This window comes from Ipomoea triloba, chromosome 11 (assembly GCF_003576645.1).
Source record: "Ipomoea triloba cultivar NCNSP0323 chromosome 11, ASM357664v1".
Classification (NCBI taxonomy): Eukaryota; Viridiplantae; Streptophyta; class Magnoliopsida; order Solanales; family Convolvulaceae; genus Ipomoea; species Ipomoea triloba.
In genome coordinates this window covers 8,229,772-8,255,839 of record NC_044926.1, presented here as the reverse complement: position 1 = coordinate 8,255,839, position 26,068 = coordinate 8,229,772, and the positions used below count along the sequence as shown (strand labels likewise).

General features: G+C 34.2%; 3 protein-coding genes across 5 annotated transcripts; 2 read left to right on the top strand and 1 right to left on the bottom strand.

Moving 5' to 3' along the window:
- Window positions 1-1,014: 1,014 nt before the first annotated feature.
- On the bottom strand, window positions 1,015-5,710 carry LOC115995553 (ubiquitin receptor RAD23b-like). The gene is made up of 12 exons (XM_031234611.1): window positions 5,521-5,710; window positions 4,109-4,270; window positions 3,886-3,924; window positions 3,119-3,183; window positions 2,987-3,031; window positions 2,663-2,840; window positions 2,448-2,579; window positions 2,305-2,370; window positions 2,157-2,204; window positions 1,967-2,076; window positions 1,514-1,595; window positions 1,015-1,417 (listed from the first exon to the last, which is right to left on the bottom strand). The coding sequence occupies exons 1-12, from the start codon at window positions 5,584-5,586 to the stop codon at window positions 1,301-1,303; spliced, it is 1,110 nt and encodes a 369-aa protein (XP_031090471.1). The 5' UTR covers window positions 5,587-5,710; the 3' UTR covers window positions 1,015-1,300.
- A 5,141-nt stretch (window positions 5,711-10,851) lies between these two features.
- LOC115997115 (serine/threonine-protein kinase BLUS1-like) lies at window positions 10,852-18,558 on the top strand. Of its 3 annotated transcripts, none has more exons than XM_031236614.1 (21): window positions 10,852-11,128; window positions 11,237-11,473; window positions 12,518-12,772; window positions 12,997-13,121; window positions 13,395-13,439; window positions 13,541-13,622; window positions 13,706-13,774; window positions 13,853-14,023; window positions 14,107-14,172; window positions 15,157-15,225; window positions 15,767-15,940; window positions 16,028-16,086; window positions 16,277-16,453; window positions 16,622-16,728; window positions 16,923-17,017; window positions 17,107-17,148; window positions 17,340-17,462; window positions 17,539-17,587; window positions 17,673-17,722; window positions 18,005-18,066; window positions 18,161-18,558. In XM_031236614.1, exons 2-21 carry the CDS (start codon window positions 11,321-11,323, stop codon window positions 18,222-18,224), a joined length of 2,037 nt encoding a protein of 678 aa, XP_031092474.1. In that variant the 5' UTR covers window positions 10,852-11,128; window positions 11,237-11,320; the 3' UTR covers window positions 18,225-18,558. The 3 variants fall into 3 exon arrangements, with proteins under 3 accessions (XP_031092474.1, XP_031092475.1, XP_031092473.1); XM_031236615.1 differs by having other exon boundaries at window positions 11,223-11,473; window positions 13,943-14,023; XM_031236613.1 differs by having other exon boundaries at window positions 11,223-11,473.
- Window positions 18,559-21,447: 2,889 nt separating this feature from the next.
- Window positions 21,448-23,605, top strand: LOC115995868. Its single transcript, XM_031235016.1, has 5 exons — window positions 21,448-21,847; window positions 21,932-21,942; window positions 22,182-22,546; window positions 22,890-23,275; window positions 23,532-23,605. Exons 1-5 carry the CDS (start codon window positions 21,448-21,450, stop codon window positions 23,603-23,605), a joined length of 1,236 nt encoding a protein of 411 aa, XP_031090876.1.
- The last annotated feature ends 2,463 nt before the right edge of the window (window positions 23,606-26,068 follow it).

Sequence of the window (26,068 nt, the reverse complement as noted above, 5' to 3'; positions counted from 1 at the left end):
GTTTCTTTAGATGTGACAAGGTAACATTGATATGGTCTTACTTTGCTGCAACCTTCAATGTTTCTTGTCATAATGCTTTTACCATAAGGGATGCTTGTCACTGTTGGTGGTTGGCAGAATCACCATCTCCAGCGTCAGGTACACTAATCCTTTTAATGCCATCAATTATTCTCTGGTTCATATGGTGCTCATACAACAATGCCATCTATGATGGAACATCACTCTCCACAAGCTCGCTGATTAAAATGGTAAAACGAGAATTCATGTTACTCTCTGTTGCATCTCCTCTACGCTCAAATGGTACTTCTAATTTGTTCCTCATTAGAGAAGGTTTTGTTGCCTCTTTCTCTCCCCCAAAACGCAGAATCACGACCTGGGTCAAGTGGTTAAAACCTCCATCGGGAAGACTAAAGCTTAATACGGACGCCTCCTTCACTAGCTCAGGCGCTGCAGGTGGAGCCTGCATAAGAAATTCAGCAGGTAACCTTGTTGCAGCCTTATCTTTTCCCCTTGAAGCTACATCAGCTCTGGAAGCCGAAATTTTTGCTCTTGAATATGCTCTTTCCTGGTGTGAATCTGCTGCCAAACATCCATCTCTGATTGAGGTTGACTCTTTTAACCTGGTTCATTTTGTAACATCTGATCTGCTGCACATTCCATGGAAAATCATAAATGCGACCCACCACATTAAGAGTTTGCTTGCTTCATGGACTTCTTCTTTATCTCATGTTTATCGCTAAGCAAACCATGTCGCAAACCATGTCGCTAACGCACTAGCTGCTTTTAGCATTCACCGTTCTCACCCTTCTTAGTTTTTGGACTTTTTCTCTTTACCAACATCTGTGCAAAACGCCCCAGCATCTGTGCAAAACGCTTTTATGTATGATTTCAGGGGATTTTCAGTCCCACGCCTGATGAATCAATAAACTTGTTTCTTGTTAAAAAAAAAAAAAAATGATCACTAAGCATTGCAGCAAAATGATTTATTAAAAAAAGTGCAGGAAAGAGGGAGGAGAGACTCAAGCAACTATTGGTTAAGATTCATTCAATTCAATGGTATTCATATGATGCATCCCTGATCTGAATACTGAACCAACCTTAGCATATCTAGATCAAAATTATAAAAATATTTCTCTCTAGGGTGGGAGGAGTGCGGATAAAACAAAGGCAGTTAAAAGTCTGGGGAAGTACAGTATAAACCATCATTAACATCTCTTTTACATCTCTCCAACCTCTAAACCACAGCTCACTTGGGAAAAACTCTGCCTGATGAAGAATGTAGCTAAGAATTTAAAATCACTCAGTCCTCGTAATCGCCTGAATGCTCCAGCAGATAGTTTGCTGCCAATTCCTCATTGCGGTCGCATGCTAAAAATGCCTCGATCACTAGTGCTCTATCAAAACCCATGGCCTCGAGCTAGGAAACACGGAAATCAAGAACTTCTCGTTACTACATATGCATAATGTAAGAGTGTGATGGAGACAAAGAGACCAGAGTGAGTGGTTTTCTTACCCTCTCAATTGCCTCCTGCTCTGCTGGCGTAACACTGACTGTATGGGGCATATCTTGCTCGGGCTGATCATCAAATATGTCACTGCAAGAAATTCAAATATGTTAATAATGAGAATGCTTCTCACAATGCAATCCCGCCAGATTACACATTTTGCCTATTTGACCAACTTGGCTCCAAGAACATTGGAAAATATGATGATGGGATGACAAAATCACAAAATCAGTCATTTTATGCAGCAAATTACTCTAATACTCTAACAATATCAAATAATGAATTGAACATCGATCCACAATACAGAACCACTATGATTTCCAGCATAATTGAGCAGATGCAACATTTTGCTAATACAATACATCAAAGGACACACACAAAAAGGGAGCAAGCTTGGAATGGTCAGAGCATAATATATCAAAGGACACCGCACAAAAAGGGAGCAAGATTGGAAGACTCACCCCTCAGAACCCTCAACAGGCTCATTGATCAACTGGAGGAACTCTTGATGGTGCTCTTGTATTGTTCTTAAAAGATGGGGGTTTTGCTTTCCTAGCTCCTGAAGCATAGGCTGCAAAAAAAGGACCAAATGTGATGCCAGAATATATCAAAAACCAAAGAAACACAACAAGAGAAAATCGGAATATTGACCTGCAGGATTTGTGGGTTAGCTTGAACCATTGAACGCAAAGCTTGGAACTGGAATGCAAAGAAGACACTTTCAATAACTTCATTAGAATTGGGTAACAAATGCATTTAGGTATATAAACAAGATGACTTGGGAAGATACAAATCATACCTGTTGGTTGTTTCTGAGAAAATCAAGGGATCCAAGACCAGCACCAGCAGCACCAGAAACCTGCTCCTATAAAATTTACCGTGTATAGTCTATAAGAAAATGCAGGCATATATTATGAGGAACAAGAGAAAACTATAACAGACCTGAGGGAACAAATTCAAGGGAGATGAATTAGGTCCTCCCGAAACAGGGATAGCATTAACTGCACCTTGAGCTGCAGCAGGCCCACCACTCTGAGCCACTGGTAGAGCAACTTCAGCTGCTTCTGGAATCCCCTATAAACAAAACACCAGTGTGTAAATACTAACAGAAGTTTGTGTTGCAAGGATAGATATGGGTAAAGGCACAAATAACTTACTGAATATAAATAGTCAATAGCTCTTTCTGGGTTGTTATAAGCAGCACGAAGTGCACGTGTAACCGTTTCCTTGTCCCAATTTCCACCACCCATATCCATAATTTGTTGTATGGTCTGCTCAAGATTATTACCAGCTACTAAATTCGAAGCAGCTTGACTATAAGTATCAGAGGGAACACTACAACAAGAGAACATCAAGTGAAGTCAGCCACTTGAGCAAAAAATGTGAGTCAGAGAAGCTTTGATAACAAAATCCTAGAAGGAAAAAAAAACAAAAACAAAAACAAAAAAACTTATATCATTAGATGGATGAGTAGTTTGTACCTAGCTGTTGCAGCATCAGAAGCAGATGCTACACTCTTAGGGGCCCTACAAGTTAAAATTCACAGCAGAAATTAGTGGTTGTCCAACATAACAAACAGCTAAAGCAAACTAACATTTGTCATTTAAACTCACGGTTCTGAAGAAGGAACTTCAGCTGGTGTAGTAGGATTAGAAGTTGGAGCACCAGTTGCTGAAGGCTGTTTAAAGGAACAGTAGGAGAAAAAGAAGAGATATCAAACATGAAAAACACATAGGGTTACAATAATATCTTGGGATAAGGATCAAATAGACCCTCCAACTATATACCAATGTGCAATTAGGTCCTCGAACTAAAAAAACCTCCAATTGAACCCCCTTAAACTTATTAAAACAGTGCAATTATAACCCATTTGACCTATAATAGCATGTTACCCCAAGTCACCTGCCACGCAAGATGCCAAGTAAGATGCCACGTCGATTAATATTTTTTTAAAAATTAAAATAATTATATTAAAAATTTTAAAAAACAAAATCAACAACAACGCTATGGCAGCCAAGCTGCCATGTACAAAGAAGCTGGCGGGCTTCTCTGTTAGATTTGAACAGAGAAGCCATTGGCTTCCGTTCGAATGCTGGCTTCTCCGTTCAAATCGAACAGAGAAGCCCGCCAGCAGATTTTTTTTTAATATAGTTTTTTTTTTAAAAAAAAAATTCTTTTGAATCAGATGCCAAGCAAGCAAAATTAACTGGTTACCTTTTGGTAACCTGTTAAATATGTTAATTGCACAAGTTTAATCAGTTTAAGAGTTACAATTCGAAATTTTTTTAGTTTGAGGGCCTAATTGCATTTTTGGTATATAGTTGGAGGGTCTATTTTACCCTTATCCCTAATATCTAGGGCTATGATATGATCAACACACCTGTGCAGATGATGTCCCACTTGATCCTACAGTTTTGCTCTGCATAATAAAAATATTTACAAGAAAATTGGTCCAGCCATCCAATATAAATTATATAACGAGTCAGGACTGCCATATTCTGGTACTCATACTACACAAATTATTCGGGGTATTGTGGGTAAAAGCACTAGCAAAAGTAGTTGCAAACTCGCAGCAACAACCAGATGTTAAAAAGATATTTTACCTTGCTAAGCATGACTACAAGAAATCCATCTTCAGAAACATTGTTTTCAGCCAGCGTGCTCTCATCTTTCAATACTTTACCATTATGAATAAGTAACTGCTGACCACATGGATAGCTGTCCTTGCCCTGTGCATCTTCAATGTTTTTCTTTACAGCCATAACCTAAAATTTTAAAAGGAATATCCCAGTCAATTCAAAACTCATTTGAAGGATAATAGATCAAAAGGAATCCCACGTTTTCATTGATTTTATTTTTTTTCTTTTTTATCCCATTACAAGCAAAGCACATGTGACCTGGAAATTATGGTGTTTGGAGTGATGCATGATACTCTGATGTCCCAAGAAGTTCAAGAACTTTTAATTAAATGACTACCTGCCCCCCCACCCCAATCAAATCAACAATACTCATGCTTGTCTGCTTCACCCAAATAGCATACTTTACCAGCATGATGCACTAAGGGATCTATTCAGTTTTCTGATCTTTCTGTGAGTTCCTCATGCATATTAAATGAGATGAGCATTCATCACACAAAGCATGCGCATTACCATTGACTATATTAGAAGACAATGCCTCAAGCCCTCAACCATGGGCACTAAGAGATTAACGTTCCAACCTAAACTGCTACCTGGTCATCTGTACCCATCTGAACTAAATCATTTTTAAATGTCATGATAAATTCATAAACAATGCAATGCATGTTACTACTTATGTGACAGAGTAAAGACTAAAGATAATACTCCGAAAAAATGTGCATTGCAATATAATTTCTGCCTTAAACATTAAAACCATATGTTGCATACACAATTAATTACATGATTTATTAAAGGACAAGAAACTAAACTGTATTTTCCACTGCACTCACTTTTAACGCATTATAATAAGGATGCATGCAATTCATAATTTCCCAATATTGCAGAAAACTTGCACAGGAAGTTACAATTATTTTAAGTGCCAATACCTTGATCATTTCTTTCATGTTAGAATGGGGGGAAATTTTATTTAACAAAGCTAAGCCTTTGCTCTGTCCAAATCCATAATAACTGGTCGATGATAAAACTACAGTAACTTGCAGTAGGATACAGGCAAATTACCCACTTTAATAATATATCTACGCAGCTAAAATTTTCACTTTGTAAATGAATTGTTCCCATATCCAAAAACACTTCAGTAACAGAATGAAATAAGCATCAAGAAGATATACTGAAACAGTTATGCAGAAATCCAAAACTATGTTATCAAATACTCAGCCATGAATTTCATTGAAACATCATCACACTATAACTTAGATATAAAATACGAAAATTCCCAGCTATCCGAGGTTTTAAATTCAAATTTGAGCAATCAAAACGAAGCAATACGTAAACAGATATGTACATTTACGCAAATAGAAATACATGAGAGAAAGACTGACGGTGTCGGAGGGTTGAACCCTAATATCAAAGTGACTGCCTTTGAGAGTTTTGACGGTGAGCTTCATCTCCGCAAAATGACGGATCGAAAGAGGGAAAACTGTAAGAGAAGGGCTTAAAAAAGAACCCTAGATTCGAACAACAACCCAATTGCAAATGCTGCTGCTTTCACGAATCGAAAGAGTGAAGAAGATATTTATACTTAAAATCAGTGAAATTATTTTAAAGAAAAAAATAAAAAGAGTTTTTGGGTTTGCAGCAAAAATAATTAAGAAATCAGTGAGCGCTTTTGAATTTCAATTTTTTCATTATTGTTCACTTTATAAAGAAAAAGGAAAGTTTTTTTTTAACCATAAATGCACGGAGGTAACCTGGAGAAAGGTAAAAAGAACTAATTACTCTCTCTCACTCTACGGATACAAGTGCATGCCAAAGTCATTGAGGTAAGCCTCCTCGCAAACTAGGGGGCTGTTCTCGCCTCTGAGGATTCCACCATACCATGCCTTATATATTAAGGACTTGATGCTCCCATTCACATTAATGGTATAATGATGGTTAGCAGATGGCTTTCAATAGAGTCTCGCAATCCTTTAAGTACCAGCGACACACTTCATGTTTTCCTCTCGCATAAATGCACGACATATTTCCTCATCAGCTTCTTTGATCCATGCAACCTTCCTTTGTATCTCCACTTCTTTAGCGTTGAACAATATCCTTTCGCCACCTCCAGATCCACCATTCTATAATGGCAAATGTATAGGGCCAATAGATGCTATCATCTATCCTTCCTCGACCAATGATGTTATTCTCTAGCCAAGTCATCAAACTGAACCGATTCCAAGCGCGGCATCTGTCACTTCCAGTTACTGCTCTCCACACTTCTTTGGCTCGCTACAAGCCTACAACCCTTTAAAACGTGCTCAACCTATTCTTCACTCCCTAGGCAAATCTCGTAGCATCCCTCTATAGAGAGACCCCTTCTCTTCCTTTTAGCGTTTCCAAGAACTCGATTATTAAGTGCAGTCTAGAGAAACATCTTTCCCTTTCAAAATTTATTGTTTATGACCAAAAATATATATTTTTTAAATATTTTTTAATGGTGGTAAATTAGTTTATTTAGTGCTAATGGAAGGAACCCAGAAAACAAAAAGGCTCAAATTTGCATAGCGCTACCACTACTACAGAAATCACATATAACGTCTGTTATATGAAAAATCGACGCTAAAGGTTAACTAAATTTATATAAAAAAAATTAAAACAATTTAACGTCGGTTATTTGTTAACCGACGTTATAAATAACCAAAAAAAATAGTTACTTACCTACTGCGTCGGTTATATAAATAACCAACGTCTTATTGCATTTTTTTTATTTTTAAATTCCATATACGACGTCGGTTTGTAAGAAAACCGATGTCGTATTATTATTAATTTTTTATTTTTAATGTCAACGAAGCGATACGATGCCGGTTAGTTATTTAGCCGACGTCGTATTGCTTCATTGGGAGGAATGCAAGTAGATGATTGCCTACATTGGGAGAAAGATATGTCGAGTATGCACTTTAAGGAGTTTGTGAATGTCCGACACTTGAGGACGCATCTTGAAGAGTGAGTGGATGGGGTGAAAGCACTAGTTTCTATCCATGTGTTTAAAGATGGTTAGTAGAAAGTTGCATCGAGCCAATTACGTTAAATGTGGCGGTTCTTGATAGGAAACCTAAAGTTATCTTAATATTTGGGTTTTCTTCTCTATGGTTTTGAGTGATTTTTTATGTGCAAGGTAATTTCTTGTTGGTCCAGGATTTTCTTGGAGGAGGAATTTTGGTGGAAACACAAGCAAATGAGAAGGGGAATGCACACAAAGAGCAAAAAGGAGGTAATCTTGTTTTTTTTTTTATTTGCCACGCAAGTCATCACGCGGTGACTACCCACGTGGATAGCAGAAACACCCCTTTGGTTTTACACTTTTACTTGTTGCGTAGGCTATCATGCGGTGAATGCCCGCATGAGAAGGAAAATCTAGGACCACCCTTTGCTAATCATGCAGGCCACCACAATGTGATGGCCTGCGTGATTGGCAAGGTAGTGCCTCAGTTTCCTTTGTCATGAGGCCTCACAACGTGGTAATAAGTCTTGTCACACGGATCATTACTGTGTGGCGCAACTCAGACACGCGATACTTATCCCAACTCGGGTATTTAAACATTTTCCCATTTTCTCTTCTCATTCCACGAACCCTATCTCTCTCTATCACAAAGTAGTTGCCATTTATCACAAACACACACACGCACTCTCTCTCACATCTCCTAGTTTTCAAGTTCTCTATCCTTATGCACTCTGATCTCCCAATCAAGGTAACCTTCTACTCTTTTTATATTTACTTTGAGTATCTTCTCCATTCTCATATTTTTTGTACAAGTGAATATTTTGTATTTACATGCTTGTGAGTTGGTTGAATGAGTTGTTTGTTTAATATAAATACATAGTTTACCTACAAATTGCTCATAAGAAGATTCTTGAACTCTTGAATGTTGAAATGCCTAACCCTATGTTGTTAAATTTGGGGGAAAATTGATGAATGTTTGAAGTGCTTGAATGATGAATGTTTTTAATTGAAGGTGATTATAAGACTACTTGGATGTATGATTAGGATACTCATGATATGATATTTAAATTTTATTACATATCCAAGAAATTATTGAGTGCTTGAAGTGGACAATAATTACATCGCAATCAACTTTTTCAAAGAGAACAAAGTTCAAAATTGATGAATCAAATAGGATCCGTGACCCGTCCAAGGATAAGATGGATGTTGAGGGCCATAATTATTATTTTGGACTTATAAAATAAAAGGGCTTTTGGGCCAATACTTTTATATATATATATATATATATATATATATATATATATATATATAAAATTTGTAATTGAAAATTGTAAATGTATTTAGTGAATTGAGCTTTTTAATATTTATAATAATGTAATAAATAACTTACTGTTGTATTTAATATAAAATGTAATGATAATATTATTAAGATTCATACCGTGCGACATAAGGGCAAAGACAATAATGTAACAAAAAACAAAACAATTGACAAAATATGAAAATTTTTAAAATTGAGACAAAAATGTGAAAAACTCAGTTCCCACATGCGTTCCTTGGCAGAAACGGTCAAACACAGACGCAAATGGGAATTGCGTTTTTTGGAAAACTCAAGTCCCACTTGCGTTAATTTTTTAAAATTATTTTTTTTTTGGGAAATGGTCGCCGGCAAAGAAGCCAGCGAAGGAGAAGGCTTCTCCTTCATTGGCGAAGCCAGAAACCATCGTTGGCTTCTCCTTTGTCGGAGAAGCCGGCGACCAAATATGGTCGCTGAAGAAAAAAAAATTGAAAAAAATTAACACAAGTCCCACTTGCATTTTCTGAAAAACGCAACTCCCATTTGCGTTTGTGTTTGACTGTTTCTGACAAGAAACGCATGTGAAAACCGGGTTTATCACATTTTTGTCCCAATTTTAAAATTTTTATATTTTTGTCAATTGTTTTGTTTTTTGTTACATTATTGTCTTTGCCCCTGCGACATACTAGTATGTGTGTGTATAATTAGATTTTAATTTTTAATCTATGATTATAATTTATATTTAATACTAATATAGTTTACATGTAATATTTTTATTTTGTAATTATAATATTATTAAGTTATAAACTTTATAAAAATATATAATTTATAACTTTATATATTTTACAAAATAAATAAACTTTATATTATCTTCAAAAAATAAACTTTATATTAATATTTATATAAAAATATAATTAAGGGGTATTAATTAATACTTTTAATAAATGTAATATAATTATATTAATTAATACTTGTAATAAATGTAAAATAAATAAGTTATGTATATAATGTTTGTGAATGACCTAAATAAATATATAATTATATAAAGTTGTTTAACAAGTGTTTTTATCATAATTGGTTTCAATAATATTAGATTAATTGAAAGATCAATGATTCAATTCTTGGTATCAACAATATTTTAAAATATTAAATACGAACCCTAATTACACAAAACAAGGTTGGGGTAAATTATGCTATGGAGTCAGGTCCCAGGTCCATGTTCACAATTTTAGAACTCGATATTCACAATTTTAGATCTTAATATACAAAATTACATTACTCAATAATCATAATTTTTGAACTCTATGTTCACAATTTTGTTATATAGGTTAAAAAATTGTGTTATACTGTTGAATATAGCTTTATGAAATTGTAAATATAGAGTTATGAAATCGTGAATATAAAATTTTATAATTGTGAATATAAAGTTTTATAATTGTGAACATGGAGCCGGGTCCACTTTGCCATGGCATAACAACCATAAATTTGGGGGTGGGGGATTGCAATCGTTATATCATGGAACAGGGTCCACAGTGCAATGTGGACATTGGTTCAATATACAGAATTCATGTTCATAAATCATAATACACCTACACATAAACACAATATAATGAACATGAATTATGTGTATTATGAACATAATTTTTGTGCATTATGAACATGAATTCTGTGTATTATATAACTGAGGACACATAATTCATAATTTTTGTGCATTATGAACATGAATTATGTGTATTATATAACTGAGGACACATAAACACTTAACGTAATACACAAAATTCATGTTCATTATATTGTGTTTATGTGTACTGTATATTATGAACATTAATAATGTGCATTATAAAGGCAAATTCTATGTATTGCATCAGGATCAACATTGCACTGATCCACGATATAATTTGCCGAGGGATTGGAGTGGGCAAATTATGCTATAGACCCGGGTCCACCTTGCAAGTTGGACCCAAGTCGATGTTCACAATTTAAAAATTCTATGTTCACAATTTTAGAATTCTATGTTCACAATTTTAGAACTCTATATTCACAAAAATCGTGAACATAGAGTTTTGTAATTATGAACATAGAATTTAAAAATTGTGAACATAGAGTTCAAAAATTATGAGCATAGAGTTCTAAAATTATGAACATAGAGTATTAAAACTGTGAACATGGATTTGGTTTCACCTTGATCTGATCCATGGCATAACATCTGATTAGAGTGCTTGTAGGCTGTAGGGGTACCTCGAGCCTAACTTCTTTTAAAAACGGGTTAAACGGGCCCAATCCAGACCCCGGGGAAATGGGGAATGCAAACAAGATGTATATAGTATATAGTATATACTTTAATAGTTGAATCTTTTAAAGTAGCATTAGTAGCGCCTTCATCATCGGCCTAATACAAGTGTATATTAGGGGCAAAGTGAATGTGGCAGAGAGAGCAGGTGGCGGGATTCATGCATACAAACGCTTTCCCTCTTCCAGCGCCGCTCAGCTCGTAGCTCTCTCTCCATCACGAGAAAGCTTGAGAGAGCAGCATCTTCCATATCATCACCGCCATCCTCCTCATCATCAATGATTTCCTTTTTCGTTACTCTTCCTTTTTCCTTGAGAATTATTCTTCTTTTTCATTTCCGGAATTTTTAATCATTGCTTTGCTTCCCAAATTTCGCTTTCCTGGATTTATTCAATTCCTTCCATGGATCTGGTCTCATTCTCGGTGAGTTTTCTACTGCCTCGCAGGCCTCTGTTTTCCTGCAATTTCCGAAAATTTCATTTTGAATTTTACTTCAATTCTTCTTCTTTTTATTTAGAGAGATTTGTGTAGGTTCCGGAGCTGTAGATCCCCAGCCAGCTGCATTTGTGTGTTGTTCGACGTTCAGTAGTGGAGGAGATCATTTGGTTTTGAATCATGAAGAAGTATCCGATCGGGCCGGAGAATTATGTTCTGTATGAGGAGATCGGCCAGGGAGTCAGTGCATCTGTTCATCGCGCTCTCTGCGAGCCGTTAAACGAGGTCGTAGCAATCAAAATCCTTGATTTCGAACGTGATAATTGTGATCTGGTAATTCCTTTTGTTCTATAGTCGTTTTGTTTTCTGAAATTCGAAATGTTTATACTGTGGTGGCTTCATTGGTGTCGCACATATTGCTAATTTCGGAAGCTGCATTTTAAACTTGAATCTTGATGTCCGAGTATACGCCACTTACTAGGCTCTTTGGCCACTGTTTGATTGCATTCCAGGCCACTATTTAATCTTTGGCTGTGTTTATTATTCAGAAAAATTCTCAATTGTTCCGAAAATAAAAAATGCATTTAAGAAAAACTGGCAAAAGAAAATGGAGAAATGAAAATTGAAAAATTGAAATAAATGCAGCTTGCTTCTTAAAATGTGAAAGATCTATAAAATGAATAAGGGAAACTAAATTTAAGAAGCTTCTTGGTTAATAGCATTTTTTTTGTCTAAATTAAAATAAACTGAAAAGGGAAAATAACTATTGAAAAGTATATATAGTTTCTATCACTAAATGGACAATGGAGAACAGTGCTATACTACTATGATATTGAGATGGTTTATAGATTCCTAGTTTGTCCTTTATACAGAGAATATTTTTTATGGTATCAGGTTCAGTTTGCATGCCCATGTGGCCATGACTTGCCTAACCTTGTATAGAAAATCACATGCCTTGTACTGAAACATCATTTTCTTGTTTCTGCATGTGTGTGTATATACATATCTTTGGACCTGTCTTATTTAGTATTTATTCATCATATTGACTTATCTTTCTTTACTTCTTTTAACAATTATTTAAAATCAATATTTTGTGCCTACTTCCTTGAATGACACCAAAAAAAAAAAGCACTTACAAACTTTCAAGTGAAAGAGCTCTTAATTTCTCGCACCTCCATTGAAGTCTAAAGGCCTAGCTCTTTCTCTACTTAAAGAAGCAAAAATCAATTAATTAGGTTCACAAATAGTTCAATTTTTGGACATTTTTTCTCCTCCTTCCTTTTAGTCATTCATATTAAATTCAAAGTATTAAATATGTGTCAAAGTGTTACTTAGAAGAGGATGGAACATTTAAGTTCATTTTTTATTTGACTCCAGAGTAATGTCTTCCGGGAAGCGCAGACAATGGTCTTAGTAGACCATCCCAATGTTCTAAAATCTCATTGCTCTTTTGTTAGCGATCACAATTTGTGGGTTATCATGCCTTACATGGCGGGCGGTTCATGCCTTCACATATTGAAAGCTGCTTATCCAGATGGTTTTGAAGAAGTTGTCATTGCCACCATATTGCGTGAAGTATTAAAGGGCTTAGAGTATCTTCATCATCATGGCCACATTCATCGAGATGTGAAAGTGAGTATTAAAATTGTTCTAGCAAATGGCTATTGTCATCTTTTATTATAATAATATTGCATTTCCTAAACCGGGAAAAAAAAAACTCTTGTATTAAATTTGTAAACAGTTATTCAATCTAATACAACAATTGATATTTCCACAATCTAATGACACTTAGTTGAGATGAATGTAGTAATTGTTTCACAATTAATGTTGGAATGTTTTTACTTGGAAATTTTCAGGCTGGAAACATTCTCATAGATGCCCGGTGTGGAATTAAGCTTGGTGACTTTGGTGTGTCTGCTTGCTTATTTGATTCAGGTGACAGAACACGCATGAGAAACACATTTGTTGGTACTCCTTGTTGGTAAGCTCTTCATAGACCTAATGTTTGCGTATATTCTACAATTATCTTTGGCCAAACTAGTCATGAGGTTTCTAATTTCAGAATGTGGCAAGCTTGGATAAATATTTCCAGATTTCATGCTTATCATTTTCTTTTGAAAAAGATCTTGATGTTCTTGATCAAGTTGTGCCTTGTGAATGATTATTTTCATCACTTATTCTCTGCAATGGGAATTAAGTGAAATCACAGATTTTCATTTCTTTTTATAACACTATTAATGGGTCTATTATTCAGGATGGCACCAGAGGTTATGGAGCAATTGCATGGTTATGATTGCAAGTATGTGAAATTGAAATTCAGAAATTGTCTTTTGTCTACATGAGTATTTATATCTATATGACTATATGTATAATTTTTCTTTTCCATTCATGATATTGCAGGGCAGATATTTGGTCTTTTGGTATAACTGCTTTGGAGCTTGCCCATGGACATGCACCTTTCTCAAAGTATCCTCCAATGAAGGTGCATTGCCACATCAAAATGATTTTAGTTTCATTTTTATAGTTCGTTTTAAAATCTTTAACTAAACCTTAACTATTCACCAGGTTTTGTTAATGACATTGCAAAATGCACCTCCTGGTCTTGATTATGAAAGAGACAAGAAGTTCTCCAAGGTATTTTCTCAAGAAACATTGTATAGGAGTATTATGGAATGATATCATTGACATGTTTTTTTCTTGTACATTTTTTAGTCTTTTAAGCAGATGATTGCTAGTTGTTTGGTAAAAGATCCTTCAAAAAGACCTTCAGCTAAAAAGTTGTTGAAACATTCTTTCTTTAAGCAAGCTCGCTCAAATGATTATATTGCAAAAATATTGCTGGATGGCTTGCCAGCTCTGGGTGATCGGATTAGGGCTTTGAAGGTTACTAGTGATGTTTAAATTTATTTCCCTTTTTCTATTGGACTAAACTAATAGTGATTCTTTTTCTCACTTATTAAATGTAGAAGAAAGAAGAAGAAATGTTGGCTGAAAAGAAAATACCAGATGGACAAAAAGAAGAAATGTCACAGGTTTGAGTTCCTACAATCCTTATTCAAACTAAAAAGTAAACAAAGAAAGTGTCTTGCATTCAAATAATGCTTCAGCAGCCAGAGTTGATCCTGTAACAGCAATAAACATGTGGCTCTTATTTATTCATGTGTATATTAGTGGGTATAAAGGTGGTTAAGTGTTTATTGGCTGTTCTGAAGAGTGTTACAAAGGGAGAAGTAATTACACCATAAGGGTTTTTGTTTTTCTTCATATATGTTTTTTCCTTCTATCAGATTTCACTGCAGTTTGTAATACTGGAATAAGGAGGAAGAAATTCCTACTACCTGTATAGACTTTGCAATGCTTATTGCTTAGTGTAATCTTGGGTGTCAAATATAAGCTTCACTTCTTTAACCCTAATTTCTACCCTTTGTATTGCATTTACGAAAAAACAAAATACAACATTTCATGTCCTATATGCCTTCCAAAATTTAGCCCATGACAGTTGCTTTCCTTAACTCAATATTTGATACTCCATATCAAACACAGCCTAATTTTTGAGTTTCAAGCATTTACAAATATCCTCATGCCAATAAAAAGATTGTCATTTACTGAATCAACATACTAAAACTGTTGCAATGTCAGGAATATCAATAATCTCATTGAAATAAGTTCCATTAGCTTAACTGAACACGGTAATTCAAATCTGTGCTTTAATTAAACATCCTTTAAGATTATTTCATATATCTTACTTTTGCCTGATTTGTTCTTGTCAAAATTTGCATATGTCAAATTTGACATCAAACAAACAAAGAGGATTTACATTTTAGGTCATAGTTGCATGCTTCTCTTCCTCTCTCTCTCTCTCTCTCTATCTCTCCCTATCTCTTTCCTGGTTTAGTAGATGCTTGTTTTAAAATCCTTCTACTTTTTGCAGTAGAATAGTGAGCTCTTTTTTTTTTCTTTTTTTTTTTTCACATTTTAGTTCTGTAGCTTTTCATATGCCTCACAAATATGTGCAGAATGAGTATAAGCGTGGGATAAGCAGCTGGAACTTCAACCTTGATGATCTAAAGGCTCAGGCTTCTTTGGTATAGCAAATAATTCTCTTCTCTACTCAATGTGCATATTTTTAACATGGTTGAAAAAATTGCTCGGCGCTGGTGTATTTTTTTATTTTTAAAATTTTTTTAAGACTTAATAATTATAAACTATTTAATGCTTTAATAGTTAATACTAAAATATTAATATTAACCTAAAAAACATATAGGGTTTGAACGATTTAGAGTTATTTCACTCAAAACAACGTCGTTTTGAGTGAAATAATTATTTAAAAAAACAAAAACAAAAAGGGGAACAATAGCTAATCGGCCGACTAGGCGGCCTAGTCGGCCCCCTAGACCACCGAGTATGGTGATACGCTAGGCGACCGGCCAACGTCTAGGCGCAATTTTTGAAACATTGATTTTTAATAATCTTATTTAGTGCTAATAAGTAAGGGATGTAGAAATCTTATTTAATAATCTTATTTAGTGCTAATAAGTAAGGGATGTAGAAATCTTATTTATGAACTTTTAGAATGATATCTATTTCTTACAATACGGTATTGTTTTCCTCCTTTTCACCTGTCAGATCCCAGATGAGGAAGTTAGTGCTGAAAAGGATCCTGTTGGGAGCTCAAATTTACCTGGAGGGCTCGAAAACAATGGAAAACAAATTCAACGTCAGCTCTCTTCAGCTAACCTAGTTCCAAAACTTCAATATCAGTTTTCTTTTTTAAGTCAAAATTCAGATGGCACAGAGATTGTATGTAAATTCTTTCTTTTTCTGATATTATGCTGTTTTAGGGCTTTCCCCCTAATATGACATATTCACACATATATATCTTCCCAGGATGAAAACAATCCATCTGCTCCTCTTTCACCTTGTGACACTACGCCAGCTTTTAACATGTATGTTGCCCTCTTCTCACAGATCTGAATTCTTAACGATTACTCTTTTGTAACATTTGCGGCAACACACTTACAGTCAGATATATTACATATCTGCATAGTGATTTTGCATAAGCATGTTGGGTGTCATCCATCTTCTACATGGCATTTTGTTGTCCAGAGTGTGCATAATTGGACTTATACTTTGCAGAGCTAAATGTGAAAAATCAGATCATGATGATGTAAGCCTTCCTACTGAAATTCATGACCCCCAAAACTCAAGAAGTTCTCCTTCCTACAATCACGTGGAAAAGCATTTACTTGGAAAACCTGAATTTGAGATTGATGGAAAATTCTCTGATAGCCCACCTGTAAATTCACGGCAAAGGTATATAAGCAAATTTTTTCACATTCTTTCTTGAGATGTTTGATTTCATGTATCAAAAATATGTGGTGTACGCATTTTCCTCTTTGCCAAGTAGTGGTTGCATATTGCTATCAATAATTCTCTTTGTGTAGCGTTTTGTATACATTAGTAATATTCATTTCCTAATAGTTTCAGGGATAAAATTCAACCTCTAAACATATCAGCTTGCAATTCCTTTCATCAATTAGTAGAAGATATGTCTGCTGAAGCCGCTAAACCACCTTTGAGAACATCAGGTATACTATTATTGTGCTTCTAATTTATTCACCTTTTGTGTTTTAAAACTATTGGTCTTAATTTATTCACCTTTTGGGTCTTAAAACTATTGGTCTTAATTTATTCACCAACTGGTTTCTCTCATGTACACTGCGTTACGTTTTTTATATTGATTATGATGAATATTTATAGAATCACAAAATAATTACTGTAGGAAAGGGTGAAGAGTTCAGTGAGAAGACAAAAGGACATCTTGTTCAACAAAAAGGACGTTTCAAAGTTACATCCGAGAAAGTTGACTTAGAAATGGTGAAATATAACACCTGAGCTTTCTCCCATACAAGTGAACAATTTCGAAATTGCTTTTGAACTTTTTTAAAATTTTTTTTTTTCTGTAGATTTCTCCAGCTCCAATGTTACAGAAAAGCCACAGCATGGCGGTTGGTCATCTTTTGAGCCACTTTTTTTGTTTCTATTAATCCAAAATGATTATAAGATCCTTTTCCATGTTTCTAAATTGAAAAGTGCTTAGCAAGTATCTGTAGATGAGACTGAAAGAGTGTCTTACTGAATTACTTGCCTGATCATATTTCAATTTGTGTGCTTGATGCACGGTTTGAAACGCATGCAGGTGATTGCGCAACATCCATATACATCTCACTCATTGACAACAGATACCATGTCACCAAATCTTCCTTCTCATTCGTTTCTTCCAGTATTGCAAAATATGTTGCATGCAAATATTACTGAAAGGGTAGGAACTTAATTACCTGGAATTTATGACACTTATTATTATTGTCTTGGAGGGTTACATTCATTTCTTTTGACAGGAGAACATTCTTAACTTAATGAGGCAAGCCTCTGCTGGAGAGACAACAGGTATAACCAATGAAATGCCCCGTGAATTTGCATTTATGATCTATATAAATATTTTCTTAATTTAAGCATCCGGCCAATCATGCAGTGGATGGGGCAGAGCTTTTGTTGAACATGCCATTGGCAGACAAATCATTGGTATGTGACTTTCATTATTCTTGCTGATTCTTTATTTTATTATCGTAAATATTCTGCCATCATAATGAAAGCCTTGAGATCTCTGAGCTCTAATTTACACCTCACCTGCCAAAGTTCACTTAGATTTCATTAGAACATCAGCACTTCACATCCTTTTTCTAATCATTTCTTCTGTTAAAGAAGATGCTTTTCTTTATCAATTCTCATTCTTTGTTAAGTTCCTACAGATTGCACCATTTTCCCTCATATTAACATCTCGCAAATTTCCCATATCATTTGTAGTTGGAGGCAGCTCATGATAGGGAGAAGGAGTTACTACGTGAAATAACCGATTTACAATGGAGGTAAACATTGATATACGCTGGTATGATAAATATATGTAAATGCTAAAACCTATCCGCTTCCAATCTTTGGCTTTTCTTGATCTGCATTCTGTAGGCTCGTTCGCACCCAAGAAGAGCTTCAGAAGTACAAAACGCAAAATGCGCAGATTAACTCTTGACTCGGGAGGTTATGCGAGATTGGGTATGTTTGAACTGAAAGAAGTTGCATCCCCCGAATGAACAACTCTTTCTTGAAGAATCAACATCAAACTTAATCAGGATTCAGAGGAGGAAGTATAATGGACTGCATTGTAAGGGAGGCATGACTAGTTTAGCAGCATTTCATTGTTTATTTGTACAGTTTTCTCCCCCTAATAGAGTAATAGGTGATGAGATTGTTTTTTTTTATATGATCTCAACTGATATCTGAATAGACTAATTAGAGCTGTGCTCTTGTACATGCTATCCTATTCCCTTCAAAGGATTTTTACCCTTATTATTATTATGAGAAAATGTCATTTTTAGTTTCTCGACTATAATACATGTATCAGTTTTAGTCATTGACTATTAAAATTTTCAAATTAGGTGCATGATTATTTAATTTGTATCACATTTGGTCCTTGACTATTAACATTTTCAAATTAGGTGCATGACTATTCAATTTGTATCATATGGTCTTGTCGTTAAATTTTCTGGTCAAATTTGCGGTCAAGTTACCGGTGATTGGCTGATTTATTTAATTTTTATTTAAAAATTTTTAAATTTAAAAAAATTATTAAAAAAAATAAAAGTACCGGCCACCTCACCCTCTTCCTTTGTCTCCGCCGGAGACGAAGGATGAGGGGTGGCCGGCATTCTCTTTCCCCCTTCCTCCTTCGTCTCCACCGGATATTATTATTATTACTCCATATAAATTAAGGTTGAAGAGTAATATATTCATAATGGCATTATGGCAGTAATTTGTGCTTCTCTGACAAATTTTGTGAGGATTCAACCATCCACGAATTTGCATTGAAAATATTTATTAGGTAATTAATAATTATATACTATTATTATTTGAAAAAAAAAAAAACAACCTAGAGAATATAAAATTATAAAGTGAAAAAGAATTTAGAATTAACTACTATTAACTTTTAAGTGGAATTATCATGATGTAGTACTGTACATGTACTTGGTGGCATGATCTTGAATTATTACTCCATAACGCTATCTTTATTCCTACAATGTTCTGATACTTTTAAAAAATAAATCTCACTTTTATATTATCAAATTTGTTATTTGTTCACTATTTTCTCTACATTTCTAAAATACTCTCTTACTTTTAAAAGTGATTCTACTTTCATATTATATTATAAATATAATAATAAAATAATATTAAAATAACAAAAAAAAAAAAGAATAGTCAAAAGGCGGCCATGCGTGGCAGCCTTTTGCGGGCTTGAAACATTGAATAAAAAATAGCAAGCTTTCAAGCCGCATTAAATAAAAAATTAAAATTAAACAAAAATTTTGTTTGGATTTGGGAGTATTATTTAATATACTATTAGTAAATAAAAGTTAATGTACTTAAAATTTATATTTAAAGGTCTGATCTGGTAAATAAGAGAAAAAAAATGCTCAGAAGTTCTAATTTTAAACATTTAAAGAAATGTTAATTTGATTATTGAATAGTCAAATTTTAAATTAATATGGTTAGCACTTACATTTTAATTGGGTTGGTTCTGTACAAATGATGATTTGTCTGAGTATGTTAAGGATTTAAGGGTGTCTTTTATAGTTAGGGATAACTTAGAACATCTCGTGGGTTAACAAAAAAATATGTAAAATTGAACAAAACGTGTATATATATAGCTAATTTTGTCCCTCATGAATACGTGTAATTTGAATTATCCGAATTAACATCCGAAATCCTTTATATTTACTTTAATGAGGTTCAGAACTATATATGCACAAGTTCCAGCCTAGAAACCTGCAGGACACCAAAAAAAAAAAAAGCATTTGATTTACATTTATATATATGAATATAAAGATTGACAGATGACGTTCATCTTATGGCCTTAACTGCTCTAGAGATTACAATGTTTGAGCACATGAAGAGGAGGCAGCTAAGAAGAAGAAGGCTTCTTGGGCTAAGATTTTCAGGCATGGAACTACAGTAACTTCTGTGCACATTGTGTGCAAGTCTAGTGCAAGCTAAGTTCTATGTCTTGTTAAGCAACAAGAATGACATTCAAGTCACACTGAAATATATGAATAAATTTATGATTCACAAGTGATCATATTATTGATGCAAGGAAAAAAAAAAAGATGTTTAATTTGGGCGTTTTGAGAATGCGAAATTAGATTTAAACCTAACTATATAAATTCTCCGCCGCGTCGATTAGGATTTTAGTACCGTAATCTAGTACGTGCTTCGTTCTCAATTCCATTTTCTCTCCTCGTTTTTCACTTCGCCGGAGGCTTCGTTTCTTCCGATCAGGTAACTTCTTCAATCAAATTTAGTTTTATACTACATTTGTTTATTTGTTGAATGATTTTGTACCTAATTTTTTTGTTTGTTTTTTTGTTCCACTTTTTGTTTGATGGTTTCTGTTTAATTTTGGGTTTTACTTTGATCCTTCAATCACTAATTTTGGAAATTAATCTATCTACTTTTACATTTACATATACTAAGACACTATTAGAAATTTAGGATTTCTAGTCGGAAACACATTTCCTGATCACTTTTAAGACCGATAAAATTTTTTCTCATTATCACCAATTGGTAGTTAATGCGGTCGACATTACCAATCACATTTTTTTTTCTCATCCTCTTCTTTCTCGCTATTTTTCTTCCTTAGATAGGAAAATTTTTAAAGATTTTTGATCGGGTGTCAAAAACTCCTACCACCGGCAGGAGCCGTAGGACATTACGCTTTTCCAAAGTTATGAATTTTTCAACCACCTTTAAAAAGTGGTCAGAAATGTCAACAATCTTTGTCGGAGGGTTGTAGATTCAAACTACCACTTGAAAATAAAAACCCTAAATTTTAATCTACTTTTTTGGGTGGTTGAAAAATGACAAAATTCTTATAGTAAGATTTCGAGTGTTACTTTAATTTGAGTTATAAAAAAAATTGAAATTTTGGAATCTCTATTGATTGATATTTGATACAAGGTTATGTGAACTTGCTTATACTCTGTAATAGGAAAGGGGTAGAAAGATTGTACTATTAAAAACCTAAATTTTAATCAAATTCACATTATTAATGCATTTGCTATTAATCAAATTTATCCATATAAATATTTAGTTTTTTTTTTTAAATCATGATTTATTTAATTTGTTATTTGTCACAATATTTAGTGACATGTCACAAATTGTATAGAGATCTTATAACTCTTTATGACAGGTGAATATTTTCAATGGAGTTTGGCAGTGGATTCAACAAAATGAAGGTCCAGAACAAGAAGAGAAAATCCAGAAGGAACAAATTGGAGTTTCTTGGATGGGGTTCGAAGCCATTGATAGAATTTCTCGATTCAATTGGCAAAGAATCGAGGCAGTATTCTCAAGGAGAGGTTGATGCCATAATGAAGAAGTATGTGGCTTGTAACAACCTTATAGATCCAACATACAAGAGAAGAATCCTGTGTAATGAAAGACTTGAGAAGCTATTTAAGAAGAAAATAGTTTCAAGAAAGAATGGTTATCATTTGCTGGAAGTTCACTTCAGCGAGAACCATGTTGTTGTTGATGATGATGCCCAGGATAATGCACCTCCTCTTTTCTCACTCCGCCTCAGGCTTCGTTTCTTCCAATCAAGTAATTTCTTCAACCAAATTTAGTTTTCTATACTACTATATTTGTTTATTTCCTCAATAGTAATGGTTTTTTGTTTGAGAAAAGTGAAAGGAGAGGTGATCACGCGTGCTTGGGTTGCACAGATCCTACCCGGCTGGGCGCGTGCAATTCACGTGCCCGGCTGATTAATGCATTTCCTATTAATCAAATTTATCCATATAAATATTTAGTTTTTTTTTTAAACCATGATTTATTTAATTTGTTATTTGTCACAACATTTAGTGACATGTCACAAATTGTATAGAGATCTTATAACTCTTTATGACAGGTGAATATTTTCAATGGAGTTTGGCAGTGGATCCAACAAAATGAAGGTCCAGAACAAGAAGAGAAAATCCAGAAGGAACAAATTGGAGTTTCTTGGATGGGGTTCGAAGCCATTGATAGAATTTCTCGATTCAATTGGCGAAGAATCGAGGTAGTATTCTCAAGAGAGGTTGATGCAATAATGAAGAAGTATGTGGCTTGTAACAACCTCATAGATCCAACATACAAGAGAAGAATCCTGTGTGATGAAAGACTTGAGAAGCTGCTTAAGAAGAAAATAGTTTCAAGAAAGAATGTTTATCATTTGCTGGAAGTTCACTTCAGAGAGAACCAAGTTGTTGTTGATGATGATGCTCAAGATAATGCACCTCCTCTTTTCTCACTTCGCCACAGGCTTCGTTTCTTCATTTCTTCAACCAAATTTAATTTTCTATACTACTATATTTGTTTATTTCCTCAATAGTAATGGTTTTTTGTTTGAGAAAAGTGAAAGGAGAGGTGATCACGCGTGCTTGGGTTGCACTGGATCTGCCCGGCTGGGCGCGTGCGATTCACGTGCCCGGCTGATTAATGCATTTGCTATTAATCAAATTTATCCATATAAATATTTAGTTTTTTTTTAAACCATGATTTATTTAATTTGTTATTTGTCACAATATTTAGTGACATGTCACAAATTGTATAGAGATCTTATAACTCTTTATGACAGGTGAATATTTTGAATGGAGTTTGGCAGTGGATCCAACAAAATGAACGTCCAGAACAAGAAGAGCAAATCCAGAAGGAACAAAATGGAGTTTCTTGGATGGGGTTTGAAGCCGTTGATAGAATTTCTCGATTCAATTGGCAAAGAATCGAGGCAGTATTCTCAAGGAGAGGTTGATGCCATAATGAAGAAGTATGTGGCTTGTAACAACCTCATAGATCCAACATACAAGAGAAGAATCCTGTGTGATGAAAGACTTGAGAAGCTGTTTAAGAAGAAAATAGTTTCAAGAAAGAATGTTTATCATTTGCTGGAAGTTCACTTCAGAGAGAACCATGTTGTTGTTGATGATGATGCTCAAGATAATGCACCTCCTCTTTTCTCACTTCGCCACAGGCTTCGTTTCTTCCAATCAGGTAATTTCTTCAACCAAATTTAATTTTCTATACTACTATATTTGTTTATTTCCTCAATAGTAATGGTTTTTTGTTTGAGAAAAGTGAAATGAGAGGTGATCACGCGTGCTTGGGTTGCACAGATCCTGCCCGGCTGGGCTCATGCAATTCACGTGCCCGCTGACGTTTCAAGTCTTTTTTTTTTGTCGTTTTCTCTGTTTCCTTCTTTCCCTCCTCTCTCTCCTAGTTGGCACTTGAATTTGCAAAATGCATGCAGTAGAAGAACCTAAACCAGAGCCACCATTGATGGGTGCTCCCACAAGCCAGGAACTAAAGGAGAAAGCTAACTAGCAGTTCCACTCCACTCGATGATGCTCAGAGAGAAGCAGAAGCTAGAGCCGACTACATAAGAAGAATTAATTCTAAAGGCATGCAACTTAGCTTGACTTATTCTAGAGTTTACTTTATGTTGTTGAACACATGACCGTAGGGGAGGAAATTACTTTTATCAATTACTGGGCAAGAATATATGAACTTATATATATAATAATGCATTATTGGTGCAAGAGTCGTGAAATATCTCTAACTATATCTAAGTATAATAATTTGCCGTTAGTTTATATATATTTTTAATGTGGATACTAATTAAATCAATTGTTATACCATGAACCAATGTTCAGCTTTCATTATAGACCCTGGTCTAAAATTGTGTATGTCATTAACATATTATGTATCTTCAGTTAATAAATTATATATCTGCAAATAAATTAAAGACACATAATATGTTAACTATAGACGCACAATGTGTTAAGAGCATGCACATAATATGTAATTAACATATTATGTGCCTACAATTAACATATTATATGTTTGTAGTTAACATATTATGTGTCTGTAATTAACATAAAATGTACATTCAATTTATTTACATGCATATAATCTGTTAATTGCATGCACATAATATGTTAACTGCAAACACATAATCTGAATATCATTTTTAATCAGAATTTAAAATACAAGGTGGACCTAGATCCACGATATAATTTCTCCAATTAAATTGAATTGAAATAAGTTTTAAGGAAATGGTTGTCCTTATGGGGACATGCCCGGTAACAATCGCCCTCACTATTTTGGCTACAACAATGGTCGGGCCACCATCGTTCTTTTGGCCAAAATGATGACCATGCCCACCTCTTCATTATTATTTTTTTTCCTAAAAAAGCCATAATTTGTGTACATAATTTATAAAATTTAAAAATACTAAGATTAAATTGATCAAAATTGAAAAATAATTATTAAATTAAGCAATATTACAAGAATGTTATTAACGTTTGAAAAAAAAAACTAATATTTACTCAATATATTACTCCTTATAAATATTGGGATAAATGATACGGAGTACTAGATAAAATTATAACAATATTAGAAAAGTACTTTTTTTAAGCACAATATATATAAAATTCTAGCAATATTAAAAAGTGAATGGAGGGGAACTTGGACTATGTGTTCATTGGTTGGATGAAATAGAATGACCTAGGTATAGGAAGTAGCATGTAATGCATTGGTCGTAATTCTTGAAGGATGTTTCAATTGCCTCCTGTTACGCAGACTGTCATGCGGTAATGGCATGAGTGACAAGAACAAATGTGATCCCGGACCTCTGCTACGCAGGCCATCACATAAGTTATATTGTCTTTATTCTCTACAATGCAAATATTCTTTATCTTCAAATTTAATATAATTAATTATATTCACTACATTATTTATTGTCTTCTTTTTACACTATGTTGTAATTAAATAGTCTGTATCAAAGTTATAATACAAAATAATGTTATATATTTATTTACCAAGTATTCAATTAATAACATAGAAAAAAAATTTAAAAAAAAAATAATTTGAAGTCAATTATATTAACTACTTGGGAAAGATTTGTTGACAAAGAAAACATTCAAATAACTCAATAAATTGAAGCGGAAAACTACCCCGTAATATTTTTTAGACTACATCACAGTTATTCACTTTAAAGGTAAATCGTATTTATTTATTAATATGATTTAAGATGTATAAATTTTTATTACCAAAAGTAGTATTTATTTATACTATCATTTTTAGACTAATTAAGTATTTAGATTAGCATTTTTACAAAATAACAAACATTTATTTTAGTGACAATTATAATCAGTCTCTCATATATTATCTTGCATTCATATACTTTGAATTACCGATTTAAATAAACAAATTCAATATTCAATTACATATGCATAAACATCTATCTCCTATATAATCTTGTATTGATATACTTTAAAGTATTTATTTAAAAAATAAATATTGGGTATTATTCTATTCGCACAACACCCGTAAAAAACTAGTAACAATAGACAAAAGCAAAACTAAATCAAATTTGCAACACCAACATTAATTATGACGAAGAAAGGGCAAACGAATAGTCAATTTATTAAAAATCAAGGAAACTAATTAATTCATAAAAGTCCAAAGCCATGTTTGGTAAATGGTAGATCCACCATCTTTGGCATTTTGATAATGGTTAACCATGATCAAAAAGCCAAATCCATTGTTTGGTTAACCAGCGATTTAGACTAGCGGTTTGCTCCAAATCGTTGAGATTCCAAACGCTGCGTGGAATTGGTGCTTTCCCAAAACGCCCCCATTATATAAAATAAAAGATAATTGCCGGCGAAGAGCCCCTCAAGCCTAATCTTTGCGGTTGCCCCCCCCCCCCCCCCCCCCCCCCCCCCCCCCCCCCCCCCCCCCCCCCCCCCCCCCCCCCCCCCCCCCCCCCCCCCCCCCCCCCCC

Coding starts and splice junctions, on each gene's coding strand:
- LOC115995868 (XM_031235016.1), top strand. CDS start 21,448: ATGGAGTTTGGCAGTGGATTCAACAAAATGAAGGTCCAGAACAAGAAG. Junction 22,547..22,889: donor CTTTTCTCACTTCGCCACAG/GCTTCGTTTCTT, acceptor GGAGTTTGGCAG/TGGATCCAACAAAATGAACG. Junction 23,276..23,531: donor GCTTCGTTTCTTCCAATCAG/GTAATTTCTTCA, acceptor AAATGCATGCAG/TAGAAGAACCTAAACCAGAG.
- LOC115995553 (XM_031234611.1), bottom strand. CDS start 5,586: ATGAAGCTCACCGTCAAAACTCTCAAAGGCAGTCACTTTGATATTAGG. Junction 3,032..3,118: donor GAAGTTCCTTCTTCAGAACC/GTGAGTTTAAAT, acceptor TTTAACTTGTAG/GGCCCCTAAGAGTGTAGCAT. Junction 2,077..2,156: donor CTAACCCACAAATCCTGCAG/GTCAATATTCCG, acceptor CTTTTTTTGCAG/CCTATGCTTCAGGAGCTAGG.
- LOC115997115 (XM_031236614.1), top strand. CDS start 11,321: ATGAAGAAGTATCCGATCGGGCCGGAGAATTATGTTCTGTATGAGGAG. Junction 13,122..13,394: donor TTTGTTGGTACTCCTTGTTG/GTAAGCTCTTCA, acceptor TCTATTATTCAG/GATGGCACCAGAGGTTATGG. Junction 15,941..16,027: donor ATTCAGATGGCACAGAGATT/GTATGTAAATTC, acceptor ATATCTTCCCAG/GATGAAAACAATCCATCTGC.